Source organism: Rutilus rutilus (genome assembly GCF_951802725.1).
Source record: "Rutilus rutilus genome assembly, chromosome: 6".
NCBI lineage: Eukaryota > Metazoa > Chordata > Actinopteri > Cypriniformes > Leuciscidae > Rutilus > Rutilus rutilus.
In genome coordinates, this window is record NC_140214.1 from 45,507,183 (window position 1) to 45,524,085 (window position 16,903).

General features: G+C 40.5%; 1 protein-coding gene across 1 annotated transcript in view; it reads left to right on the forward strand.

Moving 5' to 3' along the window:
- The window catches only part of LOC311292518 (uncharacterized protein), a 1,083,963-nt gene that overhangs the window by 846,071 nt on the left and 220,989 nt on the right, over window positions 1-16,903 (forward strand). Inside the window, exon 14 of the mRNA XM_084412230.1 lies at window positions 9,100-9,273. Within this exon, the coding sequence (XP_084268356.1) occupies window positions 9,100-9,273 (174 nt within the window). The remainder of the gene's footprint in view (window positions 1-9,099; window positions 9,274-16,903) is intronic.

The window sequence follows — 16,903 nt, forward strand, 5'->3', positions numbered from 1 at the left end:
CTGCCCTATATTTCTCACGGGTGGGGACACGCATCAGTTGTGTGTACACTGTTAGGAGCGCAGCACGCACAGGCAGTTCTCGAGGGGGCTGCCTGTGAACACTGTGAAAGTACTATAGAGTGCTGCGCTCCCACTTGGCTCGCGATCCCCGCGGTTCGGGTCCCGCGTCCGTTGAGGCGGCGCGGCGGCTTAGAACGTGGGGATCGCAGAAGGATCTCGCGGATGAGAACGAGACTGCCGAGGCACTTTCATGTTCATCATCCGCAGATTCTATAACGCTCGCTCACGACGCAGAAGCCCCCGATGTGGTTTCTTCTGCCCGTGACGAGTGCCCGATGCTCGAGCTATCTGCTTCTGAGGAAGTGGATGTGCTCAGCATCGGGAACGAGGAACATGAGTCACACTCGCCGGTGTTGTTGTAACCAAAAAATAAAAAGTTGTCCCACTACATTGCAATACAGAATCTATAGTAGCTCGAAACTCGCGTTAGTCGAGGCAGCGCGTAGATGACGGCTACTCTGCAATAAAGATTCTGTGTGGGTGCGAGGCATGCACTGTCAGCTCCTGAGGGTGCTGGCTGTGGTTTTTAAGAAATATCTCGACGCACACAGCCGTGCGTTTCGGGTGTTTAAGCCTCGCGCCCGTTGACTTTCTTTTCGAAGATATGAAAGCCAAATATATTGTGAACGACTCGAATCTCGCGTTTGTCGAGGCAGCGCTTAGATTACGAGTCTGCAAAAAAAAGGGACACACGCGATCTGTGAAATAATACTGTTTGGGTGCGAGGCATTCACAATCAGCTCCTGAGGGTGCTGGCAGTGTTCACTGAGAAATATATCGGCGCGCGTGCAATCCGTGCGCTGTCGAATGTTTCAACCTCGCACCTGATGACTTTCTTCTCGAGGGATGAAAGCCAAATATATTGTAACGGCTCGAATCTCGCGTTTGCCGAGGCAGCGTGTAGATTACGAGACCCTATAAATAAATATTAAAACAGTATTGTCTGGTGATTTTGGCTGCATTTAATTATGAAGAATTAAAATGATGAGCAGCGAACGTCGAAAATCGTTTAAGATTTTTCCCTGCTGGTCCTCCGCTTCAGGGTATCGAAAACGAGACGAAGATGGCTGTCCCCCCAGTGGAGGGATGAGCGAGAATCGCTCCTCCACGGAGCCCTCAGGAAATCGATGTTTGTGCAGCTTCAAGTGTGCTTCGGGACACATCGGTTTTCAGCGAATGCACGCTGTAAAAGGCGCCCAAAAGGCTTGTGGCCAGGCAGTGTTCGTTTCGCCCATCGGAACTGTTTTCGATTTATTCCCTGCCGGTCCTCCGCTTCAGGGTGTCGAGAATGAAACCCAAAGAGTCTCCCCTCTGGGGGAGCCCTCAGGAAATCGATATCTGTATCCCGCCGTAAAGTGCGCTTCGGGCCACAATGATTTCCAGCGAACGCACACCGTGGCGTTCACCCCAAACGCTAGCAATAGGGCACCGTCTATGGTCACAAAATCTTTCTCGACTTTTTCCTGCCGGTCCTCCGCTTCAGGAGGTCGAGAATAGTGCTCGAAAAACACCCAAGGTCAGTCTCGAGGGACTGGTTCCCTTAGTAGATTTTGTAGAAGAATGGCAACGCCTTCCGAATATATCTATATGGGTCCTGAATATTATAAAATATGGGTAAAGACGGCAGTTCGGTCACCGACCTCCCAAGTTTGCTGGGGTGGTACCGACTGCAGTGGTTCCAGAACAGGCTCGGGTTATGGAACAAGAGGTACAGAACTCTACTGGTCAAAGGGGCCATATAAATTGTTCCCCTACCAGAGAAAGAGTCCGGGTTTTACAGCCAGTGCTTTATAGTTCCAAAGGAGGATGGCGAGCTGAGGCCGATTTTAGATTTGAGGCAGTTGAATCGTTCTCTGAGGAGATTCAGGTTCAAGATGCTCACTATTCCCATCATCGTGAATCAAATCAGATCTGAGGATTGGTTTGTCACGATAGATCTAAAAGACGCCTATTTTCATGTCTCCATCCTTCCATGTCATAGGAGGTTCCTGAGGTTCGCTTTCGGGGGCGAAGCGTACCAATATCGGGTCCTTCCGTTAGGCCTAGCACTCTCTCCCCGCACGTTCACTAAGTGTATGGATGCAGCTCTGGCTCCACTGAGGCTTCAGGGCATCCGTATTCTGAATTATATCGATGACTGACTCATATTGGCCCAGTCTCGAGATATGGCAATTCGGCATCGAGATGTCGTTCTTGGCCACATTCAGAAATTGGGGTTGAGACTCAACACTAGGAAAAGTGTGTTAAAACCAGCTCAGAAAACTACTTTTCTGGGCATAGTATGGAATTCGGTTACGGTGCAGGCACGTATGTCTCCCGCACGTGTCGAAATCCATCCTGACCATGGTGTCAGGGATAAAGCTAGGCCAGGCCATCACTGTAAAGCAATTTCAAAGACTGCTGGGCCTCATGGCAGCGGCATCCAACATAATTCCTTTGGGCCTTCTTCACATGAGGCCCCTTCAGTGGTGGCTCAAAGCCAAGGGGTTTTTCCCAAGGGGAATCCGTTCCGTATAATAAAGGTTACGCGCAAATGCCTTCGTTCCTTATTAATATGGAAGAAATCTTGGTTCTTGTCCCAAGGGCCAGTATTAGGGGCGTCATGTCGCCGGAAAACCATTTCAACAGACGCTTCCCTCACTGGCTGGGGCGCGGTTATCGGCCGCTTTGCCAGGGTCTGTGGTAAGACCATCATCATTCTTGGCATATAAATTGCCTAGAAATGTTGGCTGTGTTCAGGGCTCTGAGGAGTTTCCTCCCAGACATCAAAGGTTACCACGTCTTGATACGTTCGGACAATATATCAGTGGTAGTGTATCTGAACCGACAAGGGGGACTCAGATCGCGCCCTCTATCCAGATTGGCGCATCAGATTATTTTAGGGTCCCAAGGGAAAATATTATCTATAAGAGCAATATATGTCCCGGGGGTTCAGAATCAGGTAGCAGACATCCTGTCGAGGCAGGGGCTGAGGCCCGGGGAATGGAGACTCCATCCAGAGGTGGTGGAGCTGATATGGCAGAGGTTTGGACCAATGGAAGTGGATCTTTTGCGTCTCGAGGGACGTCCCACTGTCCACTTTGGTTCTCCCTCACTCATCCAGCCTCGCTGGGGTTGGATGCCATGGTACAGGCCTGGCAGAGGCTTCGCCTGTACGCTTTTCCCCCGATCGCTCTGCTCCCGGGAGTCCTGGAGAGGGTCCGTCAGAAGGGCATCAGTCTTCTTCTGGTAGCCCTGTTTTGGCCGGCCCGAGTATGGTTTTCGGACTTAATTTCACTCCTGATAGCTCCGCCAGGGCAGATTCCTCTGAGGAGGGATCTGTTGTCTCAGGTGGAGGGCACTATATTCCATCCTCGCCCAGAGCTGTGGAAATTGTGGGTCTGGCCTTTGAGGGGGCTCAGTACCTAGATGCTGTCCATCATCTGGGGTGGTCGAAACCATACTTATCTCTAGGGCTCTGTCTACTAGGAGATTATATGGCCTCAAGTGGAATGTTTTTTCCACTTGGTGTAGAGAACATGAGTTAGGTCCAGCTAACTGCCCAGTGGCTTCAGTTCTGGTGTTTCTTCAAGATCGTTTCTCTACGAATTTCTCCCCGTCCACACGTAAGGTGTACGTGGCTGCCATTGCGGCGTTCCATGCACCACTGAGTGTTGGGCCTTTGGGGAGGCACCAACTGGTCATACTATTTCTCCATGGTACATAGAGGATGAGACTGACAGTCAGGTCCAGGGTTCCTTCCTGGTACCTGGCGGTGGTTCTCGAAGGGCTATCCCTGGCTCCCTTCGAATCCCTTCAGTCGGCTTTGCCTAGGACCTCACGTTCTAGATAGCCTTTCTCTTAGCTACTTCTTATAAAGAGACTGGGAGACCTCCAAGCCCTGGCATTAACGCCAGCTTGCTTGGGGTTTGCCCCGGCGGAGTTAAGGCCATCCTGCATCCGAGACCCAGCTATGTGCCTTAAGTGCAATTTAACATGGCTAGGTCCATGGTCCTGCAAGCATTTCATCCTCCACCACATGTGTCGGCAGAAGAGAAGAGGTTCCTTGCTCTGCCAGTCAGAGTTCCGAGTATTACCTTGAGAGGTCCTCTTCTTGGAGGAGGTCGGACTTACTGTAGTGTGTTTCGGGTCACCTAATGAGGGGCTCCCGGCTAAACAAACCATAAGTAGGCCTACAAGGTGCGCAATTTGCCTTCACCTTTGGCCGTAAGGGCTCATTCTACTAGAGGCATGGTGTCCTCTAGAGCCCTCCTCTCGGGAGTGCCCCTCCAGGAGATCTGTGAGGCAGCCGGTTGGGCTACCCCACACACTTTTATCAGGTTTTTTAGTCTGCACCTTCCTAGTACGCCTGGCGCACATGTGCTCTCGTCCTAGCTGGGTGCCTGAGATCAGTTTCACTCTAGGGCAGGCCTTTTCTCGGTGCGTGGCCTAGTGGGCATTCGTTCCCCAAAGAGTCGTTTTCAACGACGCAGTGCGAGTTCCCTCGAAAGGGAACGTCTCGGGTTATGACTATAACCCTTGTTCCCTGAGAAGGGAACGAGACACTGCGTCGTCCTGCCACGCCCCTCAATGCCTGAGAGCGGCTTGCTTCATCGCTAGGCTAATGTGTGTTTGTGCCAGCGTCACTTTTATGCATCCGGTTATGCCGTCACATGTTACGTCATGACGCAACACCAATCAGGATTGGAATAGTTTCATTCATACTTCAGAGGCGCACGCTAAGGGAGCGTTCCCCAAAGAGTCGTTTTCAACGACGCAGTGTCTCGTTCCCTTCTCAGGGAACAAGGGTTATAGTCATAACTCGAGACGTTTTCCATCAAGCCCAGATTCACTGCATCTCTCTACAGCAGGTCAATGAGTCTCCAGATGTTCACAAACATGCAGTTTCACAAGCCAGTTTTCTCTGTGCTGACGTTTCTCACTCCTCCTGCTTAAATGCCAGAAAGATCTTAATTTCACACTCTGTATTCACACTGAAAATCATGATCTAGTGAACTTTTGCCTTTCTGTTCTGTGAGACGTTTCTGTTCTTATGAGTTTTCTTTTTGACTGAGTGTCGCTCTAGTTTCTTTTAAATAACTCTGACTATTAGACTATAAGTAAGTTGACTGAACACTAGTAATGGGTGTGAAACAGTGAATCATTTTGTGAATAAATTGGTTTAATTGATTCAAAGCTTTGAAAAGAAAAAAAAAGAAAGACTTGACTAAGAAATATGAACAACACCATCAGCAGTTACAGGGGACAAAGATAGAAAGAAGACAATGGTAACATGAGGGCTATATATACTGTTAGGGGGTAACAGTAAGCAGTAAGCAAACAACCAAATAAAGGATTTCAAGAAAAAAAAAATTTATTCACTTCCTCCCTGTCACATGAGACTGTCAACTTCCTACCCCTACTTCCAGGAACCATGGCGAAGGCAAACCCTCCCAAAGAAAGGTCATTTTCATGTTACAAATAAGTATTTTTTGTTGACATATATATATATATATCTACATAATCATGAAGGTCTCTAGAATCATCCAAACAAAACAAATCTTACAAGAGATCTATAGTTCTCTACCTTTCCATCTCTTCCCAATTCTCGGACAGAGGGGCTTGGTTTTTATACCACTAGTCAACATCTCGTCATCTCTCTGCCATAGACAAAGACTATCAGTTATTGTATATGCTGACCAGAAAACTGCATTATCAGAAAAACACATGATTATAATGTAACTAAAACAGTACATCACCAGAGAAACATGTGGTTCCTATTAACAATGTATCTCTTTATGCTATGCTCGGTGAAAACACTGCACATACATTTCAGTCTAACTCCCCCAAAGTCTCTCAAAGTCTCCCCTCCATGATTCACAAAATACAATTGATTACAAATGATTATAAATGTATATAAAAATTATAACACAGATACATAATACTACTGATTAATAATACTACTGATTATGAATATTAATAAAAAGTAATAATAATACTAAAAACAATATTAGATAATGATGAGATTTGAGTCTTCAGCGGCAACTATAGTTGCCGGTGGGCAAATGCCTTGTAAGTCAATATGTCATCGGAAAATGGGGTATACGGTGTTAATAGGTTAATAAATCAAGGTTATTGGTCTTGTTTAGTGCATAAACATAACTTATCCCTTTAAATGACTACTCTACTGTTCATAAATTACTGTTATTTTTGTTATTTGCCTTTTTTTGTTATATAGATATTTTTTTCTTCATTCTATTTATTTGTATTTATTTATTTTCATTTAACTTTTTGATACACAATGCCCTGTTATGGCTGCACTTTGTTCTGCACTATGTTCCACAACTTTAACCCTTGTGCGCTGTTTGTAAACCGTTTGTGGTTTACAGTCAGGCTGTTTGGGGTCTGAGGCAACCCCCAACCCCTGACCCCAGGCAACAAAATGTAATTTTGTAACAATATATATATATATATATATATATATATATATATATATATATATATATATATATATATATATATATATATATATATATATATCAAATAAATGTAATTTTAATCAGTTTATTAATGTTTTTACTCCACATTTGGACATTTTTACTCCACAAAATATAAAAAAAAGAAAAAAAGAAAAAAAAAATTCTCCAAAATAAATAAAAAATAAATAAATAATGTAAAATTCGCCTTATAAAATACCCACATTTCTAACTTTCATTCATGGGGATAACATGGATAATTTGACATGGTTTAGTCTTTAGTGTAAGATGTTTGCCCAAATTTTGGAAAATGCAGTTTTAAAAGTAAAAAAAAAAAAAAAAAAAAAAAAAAATCCCTTTAACCAGTAGATGGCTGCAGAGCTCTAAAAGTACTAAAAGTTTCAAACTAAATGACTTCTTTTCACAAGTTTTTCCAGTTAGATTCATATCTACATATAATGAAATCACAATTATAACAATAAAAGTTACTTTTTGTCAAAGTTTAGCAGTTTTTGTACTGAAAAAAAAAAAAAACAGTTTTTCAATAATGTTACATCATGATTAGAATCAAACCTGATCAGGATGTTACAAAGAGAAAAGTTGGAATTTTTAGAGTTCATCATTTATTTCAAACATCTGTTTTTCATATAATTCTACAAATTTAAAGTGTGCCACTTCATTTCTGTCTATGTGTGTTCTGTGTTGCTTCTGATTTTGAGGATGAATTTTGTCCATTGATAAAATTCATTTGATTCTAATCATAATATAACATTGCTGAAAAACAGATAATTAATTTTTTTTCAGTACAAAAAGTGCCTAAACTTTGACAAAAAGTAACTTTTATTATTATAATTGTGATTTCATAATATGTAGATATGAATACAACTGGGAAAACTTGATGTCTTTCAGTTAGTCAAATAGCAAATAGTTCTGCAGCCATCTACTGGTTAAAGTGATAATTTGTTACTTTTAAAACAGCATTTTCCAAAAGATGGGCAAAAATCTTACACTAAACCATGTCAAATTATCCATGTTATCCCCATGAATGAAAGTTAGAAATGTGGGTCAAAAAGACCCTGAACAGCGCACAATGGTTAAGGCAAATGGATTTGTTGTTTGTTGTGTTTTCATATTCAAGAGATTATAAGCTAGATGCAGTTTTTTTGGGGTTTGCATCAAATGTTCTTCGACTTTTATACATAATAAATTTGTTTATGAATAAAGATTGATCTGTTGAAGGCAGTTATTTTGAGATAAATGCAAAATGTTCTCCTCCTATTCATATTTTACATTGAGGGGGTGCATACAACATATTTGCCCACCGGCAACTATAGTTGCCGCACATTCAAATATGATTTTCAAGAAAGAAAGAAAAAAAAAACCCTGGGGAAAATAAATGCAGAACATGTTCACATAGGACACTATTAACACAATTATATGCATGAAACCATTCAGAAAAATGTGGGCACAAATGGGTTAACTAGCTGCAGCTGCGGGCTGATTAAGTGATCAGCTGGTTACTAAGCAACAAACAAGCAACACACACTCAGACCCCACACCCATGTCAACCAGCAGATACACAAAATGAACACACGGATCGATGAACCGTGACAGCCTCGCTTACAGTTACAGAGATCACAGCAGTTATACCCTACACCAAGGTCTAAGCTACGTCCTTGCTTCAGGTTGCAGTTTCTGATTGGCTAAGAATAGATAAACATAGTAATTTTCCACACATATACAGATAGACTGAAGCATATCTCCATCGATTATGCAGCTGAAACTCAGACCCTGAAGTTAGGCACGTCGTGACCTTCCAGGTTGCAGATTTGGGTTGCTGGGCGCCAGCGTGTCCAGAACAACAACTCAGTCAATCTCCAATAATGCCACTTGTTCCTTAACCTGTAACCAAGAAGACTAACACACAGTCTAACTCACACAGCTTTTCCAAGGTTGGATTTGGCCAGGCTCTAACTATAAACAGGAGAGTCCTCTCAAACCATCAAGATAATGCGTTCTTTCTCTCAAGGAGAGCTACACTTCAGTCTAACTGGAAAGTAAGGCTTTAACAAAGCAATGGTCCCTTAAACTATTGGCTTCAATGACCCCTATATGTTTTAACACGTTGAAGACCTTTTTCAAACACAAAACAAGTCCATATTTCATTTCCGGAAGCCGGGCTAAATAAGCAAGCACTGTTACTGCATTCAGATATCAAATACAGACATTAAAGAATACATGAAAATAACATTTCAGTTATAATACTGGTAACTTCTATAACAAAGTAAAATCTCCAGAGAAGTCATTCAATTAATTTGATATTTAGAAGGAAACATATTGATTAATACCTTGATTATAATCATTCGTTACATATACATTGAGGCAGCAGTGGATTCCAGAACCCCCCCCCCCCACTACACACAGACACTAATAAACAAGAACACCTGAACACAATGTGTAGTCTTTCTCCATGTTACTTTTACCTTGATATCTCTGTTTATTTGTCAGCAAAAGTCTGCTGGATAAAGCTAAACACATTAATTGATCATCATAGATCTGAGTCATTTTCTCTTTCTGTCTTCAGTCTGAATAGATGCAATATTACGGAGAAGCAGAGTCTCATCCTGACTTCAGCTCTGAAATCAAACCCGTCACACCTGAGAGAGCTGGACCTGAGCTGGAATAAACTAGGAGACTCTGGAGTGAAAAACCTCAGTGATCTACTGATGAACCCACAATTCAAGCTGGAGAAACTACAGTTAGTATCATTATACCAATTATACCATCATGATACCAATCTTTCATTTAAAAGTCACGTGTCTAGTATCTGTAAAACCGCATTTTTCCATCTTAAAAATATATCTAAATTACGCCATATGCTCTCATTGACAAATGCGGAACAATTAGTTCATGCGTTCATGACCTCAAGGCTAGATTATTGTAATGCTCTACTGGGTAATTGCCCTGCACGCTTAATAAACAAACTACAGCTGGTCCAAAACGCAGCAGCTCGAGTTCTTACTAGAACCAGGAAGTATGACCATATTAGCTCTGTTCTGTCAACACTGCATTGGCTCCCTATTAAACATTGTATAAATTTTAAAATATTGCTGATTACTTACAAAGCACTAAATGGTTTAGCTCCGCAGTACTTGAGCGAGCTCTTAACACATTATAGTTCTTAACACAAAATTCTGGCCAGTTGATAATACCTAGAATATCAAAATTGACTGCTGGCGGTAGATCCTTCTCCTATTTAGCACCAAAACTTTGGAACAGTCTTCCTACCATTTTCCGGGAAGCAGACACACTCTGTCAGTTCAAAGCTAGACTAAAACACATCTCTTTGACCTAGCATACACATAACACATTATAGACTTCTATAATTCAATGTTAGGCTGCATAGATCAGGTCAGCCGGAACCAGGAACACTTCCCATAAATCCTGATGTACTCGTTACATCATAAGAAGAATGGTGTCTACGCTAATTTTAGTGTTTTTGTTTATCCCGATGTTGGGGATTGCCCCACTGAAAACTGGTGGATTATATTATTGACCGCTGCAGAACTCTGGTCAGGGAGTCGGAGTCATCGGATAGAGTTTAGCCGTTTATTGCACAAGAGTGACCATATACACATAATAGTGTACTTGAGGTAGTTTCTGAAATAAATAATATAACAGAAATAAATATTCACTGTCTAAAATTATTCAACAACTTAAGAGATTGCAAACTCAAATATAAACATCTCTGTAAAGGGCATTGATACATGAAATATAAATCGAGAAATATATTAGTATGAGTCTGTAATAAACTGCATAATGCAATGAAATTGACAAATCACCAAAATGTGGATTATAGAAATTGGTCTCAGTAATACAGGCAGTAATAAATGACAACCAGTGAAAGATATTACCCATGGAGAAATTCACTTCAAGCTAATAACTATTAAACATGAACAGTACGAGCCGCGATGTGTGGTGGAAATTCTTTCTCAACTTTAAATAATAATTGTTAGACAGCTGAAGATTTCAAAAGTTATAAAGATCTTTATTTCTTGCAAGAAATTGACATTCACATACAGAACGCATCTCGTATGTGAAGGTTCCGACTTCTGCTTTTTGCCCAGCTTATATACACAAAACACATCCTGGTTAGGCTTCACCATTCGTTTACCTTAAAAGGAGGCATCTCGTCCAAAATCTTTGTCTTGCATAAATTATATCCAAACAGAACAATATCATGCCTAGATACAAGTTCCTGTTTTTAGCTGCTGCTCAAAATTCACACCTTTTGTCTATCGTTATTTTGATCTGAAGCTACGCACATATTTTCACACTTTAAGTCCAACAATAGGTCACTTGAGTACTCTTAGTCTCTTTGCTACTAAGTCTCCTATAACTCAAAACATTTTGTTCCTGCAAGCTTGTCTTAACTTATGCTTTTCTAAAACTTTAATATTAAATGTAAAATTTCTATCACAATCCACCCCATGTTCATTCAAAGAACATACACAAAATTTGACATTTACTTCTTCCATAATCATAGTACATTGCCTTTTAACTTTAAATCAAGTTTCATTATCCTTTGCTAAATTTCGAATCACTTTGATCTATTAGGCCTTTAGATACTGCTGATTAACCATTTTCCTTAACCATATTTCACTAGCTTTTAATTCAAGCAGGCAATTGTTTTACTTAGTCAGATCTATTTAAGGATCTGTGTAATAAAATCTAACCAAAAAGTTCTAGAATACTTTCATTTTTATCCTTAACACAAATATCAATAATTATATTATTTTGTTTCAAACAATGTCATTAATTTTAAAATCAACTCTCACCCAGCTGTTGCCATGATAATAGCTTTAGCTGCTGATGTGCCATTTAATCTTTTATTACTTATCCTAAAATCCTATTTTTCCAGAATTAACATGTCCTGCCTCTATTTGTTGGCAATGCGGAATAGTTCATAATGGATCCATTGATCCAGATCATTAAATCTATAACTTCATTCTGAATTAAGAAAGCTTTTTAGAATTTTGCTTTATGAGCAAATATTCTATTTCACTGAAATGTCTTAACTGTTGAGATTCATTTCAGTTTAAATCTAACATGTTTGTGTTACATTGTTCTTGGTCTAGGTTTTAACTTTGTGCCCCCCCCACATAATTTGCTTTAATTCGTTGAAGACCTTTCTCAACAAAACAAAACCATATTTCATTTCTGGAAGCCGGGCTAAATAAGCAAGCACTGTTACTGTATTCCTAGATAGATAGACCCGCAGTCACCTCTCAGATATCAAATACAAACATTAGACAATACATGAAAGGAACATTTCAATAATCACACTGGTAACCTCCTTAACTAATAATAATCCAGAAATTAAATATGTTTCCCAAAATCAATCTCCTTTTGAAAGTTTTTCTTTTGCTATTTTAACAAATGGAAACACCTAAAAGATGTTTAATGTAGTTATTAATTAATCGCTATAGAAGTTTACCCCATTATCTACTCGGACCTAGTCCAGCAAAGTAACTTATCCTCTCTTATTAGAGAACAATTATTATTTTTTAGCATCTATGATATCTGAATTAGGGTTCTAAACCCCTTAAGTTTCTTCAAAAATAGTCCCTAGATTATTTATTATCTTTACAGTAATGTACCTAGTTAAGAGTCCCTATACTCTACAGAATTAAGAGATTTTCCTCTTCTCAATTTACGAGTACCTGAAATATTTTCAAATTAATCAGTAATTGTTCAAATCATGAGATCTAAATACTCAAGTCCTACACTATAGTTTGATTAAAACAAATAAAACATCAATAAACATCACACAAAATTAATTATTATACTACGCTTAAAACATTAGTTGGTTCACATCTTCCTCCAGATGTGTTGATCATCTCGTTGCCCCATGGACGTTCCATCTTCACCAGGGTGATTCTTTGCGAACCGTTGCAAATGGGCTTATCCCACGTTGGCAAGGGAGGAAAAGTTACTAGCACTTCCTTTGTCCCTCACTTTACGCTGTGCGTTGTCGTTGGTGTTGGCGTTTGGGGCTGCTGAGGGCTGGTTGGCGTTTGGCTCAGGCTGGTTGGTGTAGTTTAAGTCGATATGCTTGGGCGGAGGTGTCACCGCACCCCAGATGGGACCTTGTTTGTGGAGTGAACCACAAAAACAACCTGTGAATGGAGACCTTAAGTATTTTTGTTAGTGACAACATGTATCATGTCGCCAGACTCGTCTGCTTGTCTGGCCGGTCGTCCTATTTTCCGATGAGACCTGTAAAATTTCATGTTAAACAGTAACAAGACAATATTTTATACATTTGGAACAGAACCAGTTCTGTTCGCTGAGATCCATCATGACATCCTGTAAAAAGTAAAACGTTAAGTATTGGGTGGACAGGGCAAGCTAGCTTGCTCTCTTCCTTCCCAAAGTTATACGCTGTACGTGTGTGGCATTGTTTATTTCTACCACAACAATAACCCAGCTCAGGATAGTTAGTCAAAATCATCCATGGTTGTTATTTTATTGGGAATATTTTCTTCCCTGTTGGGTCATATTTTAATTTTTTAGATACAGCTGTTTTGATTGACATCATTTATGTCTCTCAACAACATAATTCACACATCCACTTTCACACACTCCACACACACCTCTCTGGCCAGAGATTCATTCAGTCATTCATTCATTCATTCATTCATTCATTCTTGTCTGCCTTAGCAGTTTATGAACTGAATGGGGAACATATATTAGGAGTGGAATACCACCAAATATGAACGGTAACAAAGTTCGACGACGACAAACTACTGAACGTAGACACACTGTGGCATTCCCCTTGCGACAGTGTCTGTACGTTACGATATCAATTCTCAGTTGTCCGATGCAGTCGTCATGTGTTTGAGTTTAACACCGTGAACGTAAACCTAACTTTTCAAAATCAAATAGATTAAACACTTTAAATAGAAATCGTATAGACCTACAATTGCAGTTGAGAGAATCCGTTTTAATTTCCCAAATGCAATTTGTCATTCTTTGCACAATTTCAATTTCCCAACTTTTTGTTGTTGCTCATAAGCTATTTAAAAGAAGATTTGAAAATCTTCACACAATCTTTGATCCATGGACAAAATAAAAACATTTCCATCTCGTATCCCTGATGATGACAGCATGTGATTTCAAACGTCTATAATTAGAAAACATTTGTTTTTCCACACTGTCTCCCAGGGATAACGGGATACAAATACTAGACGCCTTCATATAAAAAGTATAATATTTAAAACACGTGCAATTCATATAGTACTATTTATTCATCACTTTAACAGTTCTGATTACCTTAATATTTTCCTTATGGTAGTAGTGATTGTTTGTAAAACCCTGTGCTCAGATGGCTACACATTTTGTCAGCCACCAATCTTTTAGTGAGTCACATTGTTTCACAAAAAAGCCCCAATGCCTCTCCACTCTGCAGTCTGTGGTTTAGCTAAAAAGATGTGAGGGACTTCCCCATCTACATCATACAGTGATGCTTGGCTATCAGTCAATTCACCCTTCACAGCACACCATTTATCCGACCAAATTAACTCCGAGGTTTTCAGTTCCTCAATCTGTAGTTCAGACCATTTTTCAGCAAACATTTCATCTGGCTCACTGCTAACATGACATGTGCAATGCAAATCACTTTCTTCCATGAAATCATGGTCAGGAGACATCCCATCTGTGGCTTTGTTTTGCAAACCACACTGAAGAGTGCTCCATTCAAAAACAAACATGGCATTCGCACCATGCTCATATCAGCAGTGAGGCCACTGTCATCACAATACAAATTCAGCTTCAGTTTACACATCAAATCTCTTCTCAGAAGATTACAAGGACAGGTATTAGTCACAAGAAAAGCATGAGAAAACGAGCGATCACCAATCTGACAAGACAAATCTGCTATATATGGTTCCTTTACCAGATGCCCTGTGGCACTTCTGGAGGTTGCCCATTTTCCAGATAATACAGTTATATCAGGCAATTGTTCATTTTTAATTACTGAGTTCTTCACTCCACTGTCAATTTAGAACTTAATTTTCCTACCCTCGATACTGATATCAATCATTGGTAATTTTGCAAATGCTTTATACATTCGTTCAGTGTCAGCAAGCGAATTTTCTTCATTGCAAGAAACAGCAAGCATATTTTCTTCATTGCAAGGAGCAGAAAAAGAGATAAGATTAAACATATTTACCACCTGGGAGTCAGACCCTTCACCGTCGCTCCCCTCCCCCTCCTTCTTTCAATCTCCTTGTGGCTCTGGTGGCTGTTGGAATCCTCTGTTCTTTGAAGGATCCGGACAGTCATTTCTCCAGTGTCCTTTTCGCCCACAATTATAACAAACTTCAGGGTCCATTGCGGGTCGGTCACCCATTCCACGTCCTCTTCCACCCCATCTTCAGCAGAGCCAGTTGAGTGTCTTTGTCAATCTTTTCCTGTTTGTTCTTGGCTTGGTCTCTCAGCAGCTGTTGTTGATGCGTTGCGTGTCGCCGGATTTCTTCCAGACGCTATTTTGACCTTTTTCCCTATTTCAGGGTCCAGACCGTCCAGGAAAAAAACAGTTTTCAGATATTCTTTCATACGTACTTATCTTTGATTGTCTGGCCTGTGCTTCTCTTTGGGTTGGTGAATATTTACGAATTTTGCAGATGGAGGAGTGTAGTCTGGAGGAGCAGAGGGCAGGGTGATCGAACCTAGCAAGCTTCGATGTTCAGGGTGTCTTGGTGGTCTTGCTTGCAGACTCGTTCCCTCTTCTTCTTTGTCTTTGTCTTGATCTTTTGCCTTCCATTGCTCCTGGTTGTCTTTGTGGTTCGTGGAGGACCACTGTTGGTGGTGGTTGGTAGGGGGAGTAGGGAGCCGGACAGCGGTCGTCCTCACCCAGGCGGGTTTTCATGCATCTCATTTCCTCGGAAGAATTAGAAACAGAGTTTAGTAAAGTTTTTTTCTCTGGCTTCCTCTTTCTGGCTTCCTCTGCCTTTGCCTCTCATTGCACTCTCTAATGGTTGCTAATGCTGCATTTATCTGTTTTCTTTGTCTGGTAATTGCCTCATTTAACCATACATCTATAATTCGACCATTAAAGTCATCTGTATATTTTTCTGTATATTTTTGGACTTGCTTTTTGTCCAATTTTCCTTTGTCTTTTGCAGATGGCTTACACTCAGACATTAAACACTTATGCTTACATTAAACACACATTAATTAACTGTGGTATCCTATGATGCCACCCTTTTGAGAAATCCACTGTCTCCAATTCTTTATCATTATCATACTCGACGGTATTTATATTTGCGTATTTAATTTTAATTTTTTTTTTGTATCGTATTTAAAATTTCCCAGTCGCGTGCTCACACGCACTATATTTACTGTGTTAATCCTTTCCCAGCGTGGCCTTCACGCCTGCCTAAATTCGTCAATCTAGGACTTTCAAAAATGCCCACATCCGTCGATGCTAGGTCTTTTTCCCAGACAAGTGCCTTATTAAATATTTGGGACACTTACTATCAGGCTTATTCCCAAAAACGCATACTTGTCTAGACGTTTGAGAATTACTTTCCGGTTTATTCTCCAAACTCTGGCCCTTCTGGGAAACCAATTAACACCTGGCATTTGAGAAATTACTTTCAAATTTATTCTCAAACCCTAAATTTTCTCTCTCACCGTGCTTTTTGCAGCTTGGTTCTTTATTCGGGATCGCGTCCACCTAGGCCTGCCGTGGCATCTACAATTCTCCCCCTCAACCTCTAGTTTTAGCGTTGGGGTATGGAGCCATAGACTTCTTGTCTTTGGGATGTTCAGTCAATTGCCTCGTCCACGGAGGTCATCAGCTTTGCGAATCCCTCCTCGTCGCCATTTGTGGCGGAAATTCTTTCTCAACTTTAAATAATAATTGTTAGACAGCTGAAGATTTCAAAAGTTATAAAGATCTTTATTTCTTGCAAGAAATTGACATTCACATACAGAACGCATCTCGTATGTGAAGGTTCCGACTTCTGCTTTTTGCCCAGCTTATATACACAAAACACATCCTGGTTAGGCTTCACCATTCGTTTACCTTAAAAGGAGGCATCTCGTCCAAAATCTTTGTCTTGCATAAATTATATCCAAACAGAACAATATCATGCCTAGATACAAGTTCCTGTTTTTAGCTGCTGCTCAAAATTCACACCTTTTGTCTATCGTTATTTTGATCTGAAGCTACGCACATATTTTCACACTTTAAGTCCAACAATAGGTCACTTGAGTACTCTTAGTCTCTTTGCTACTAAGTCTCCTATAACTCAAAACATTTTGTTCCTGCAAGCTTGTCTTAACTTATGCTTTTCTAAAACTTTAATATTAAATGTAAA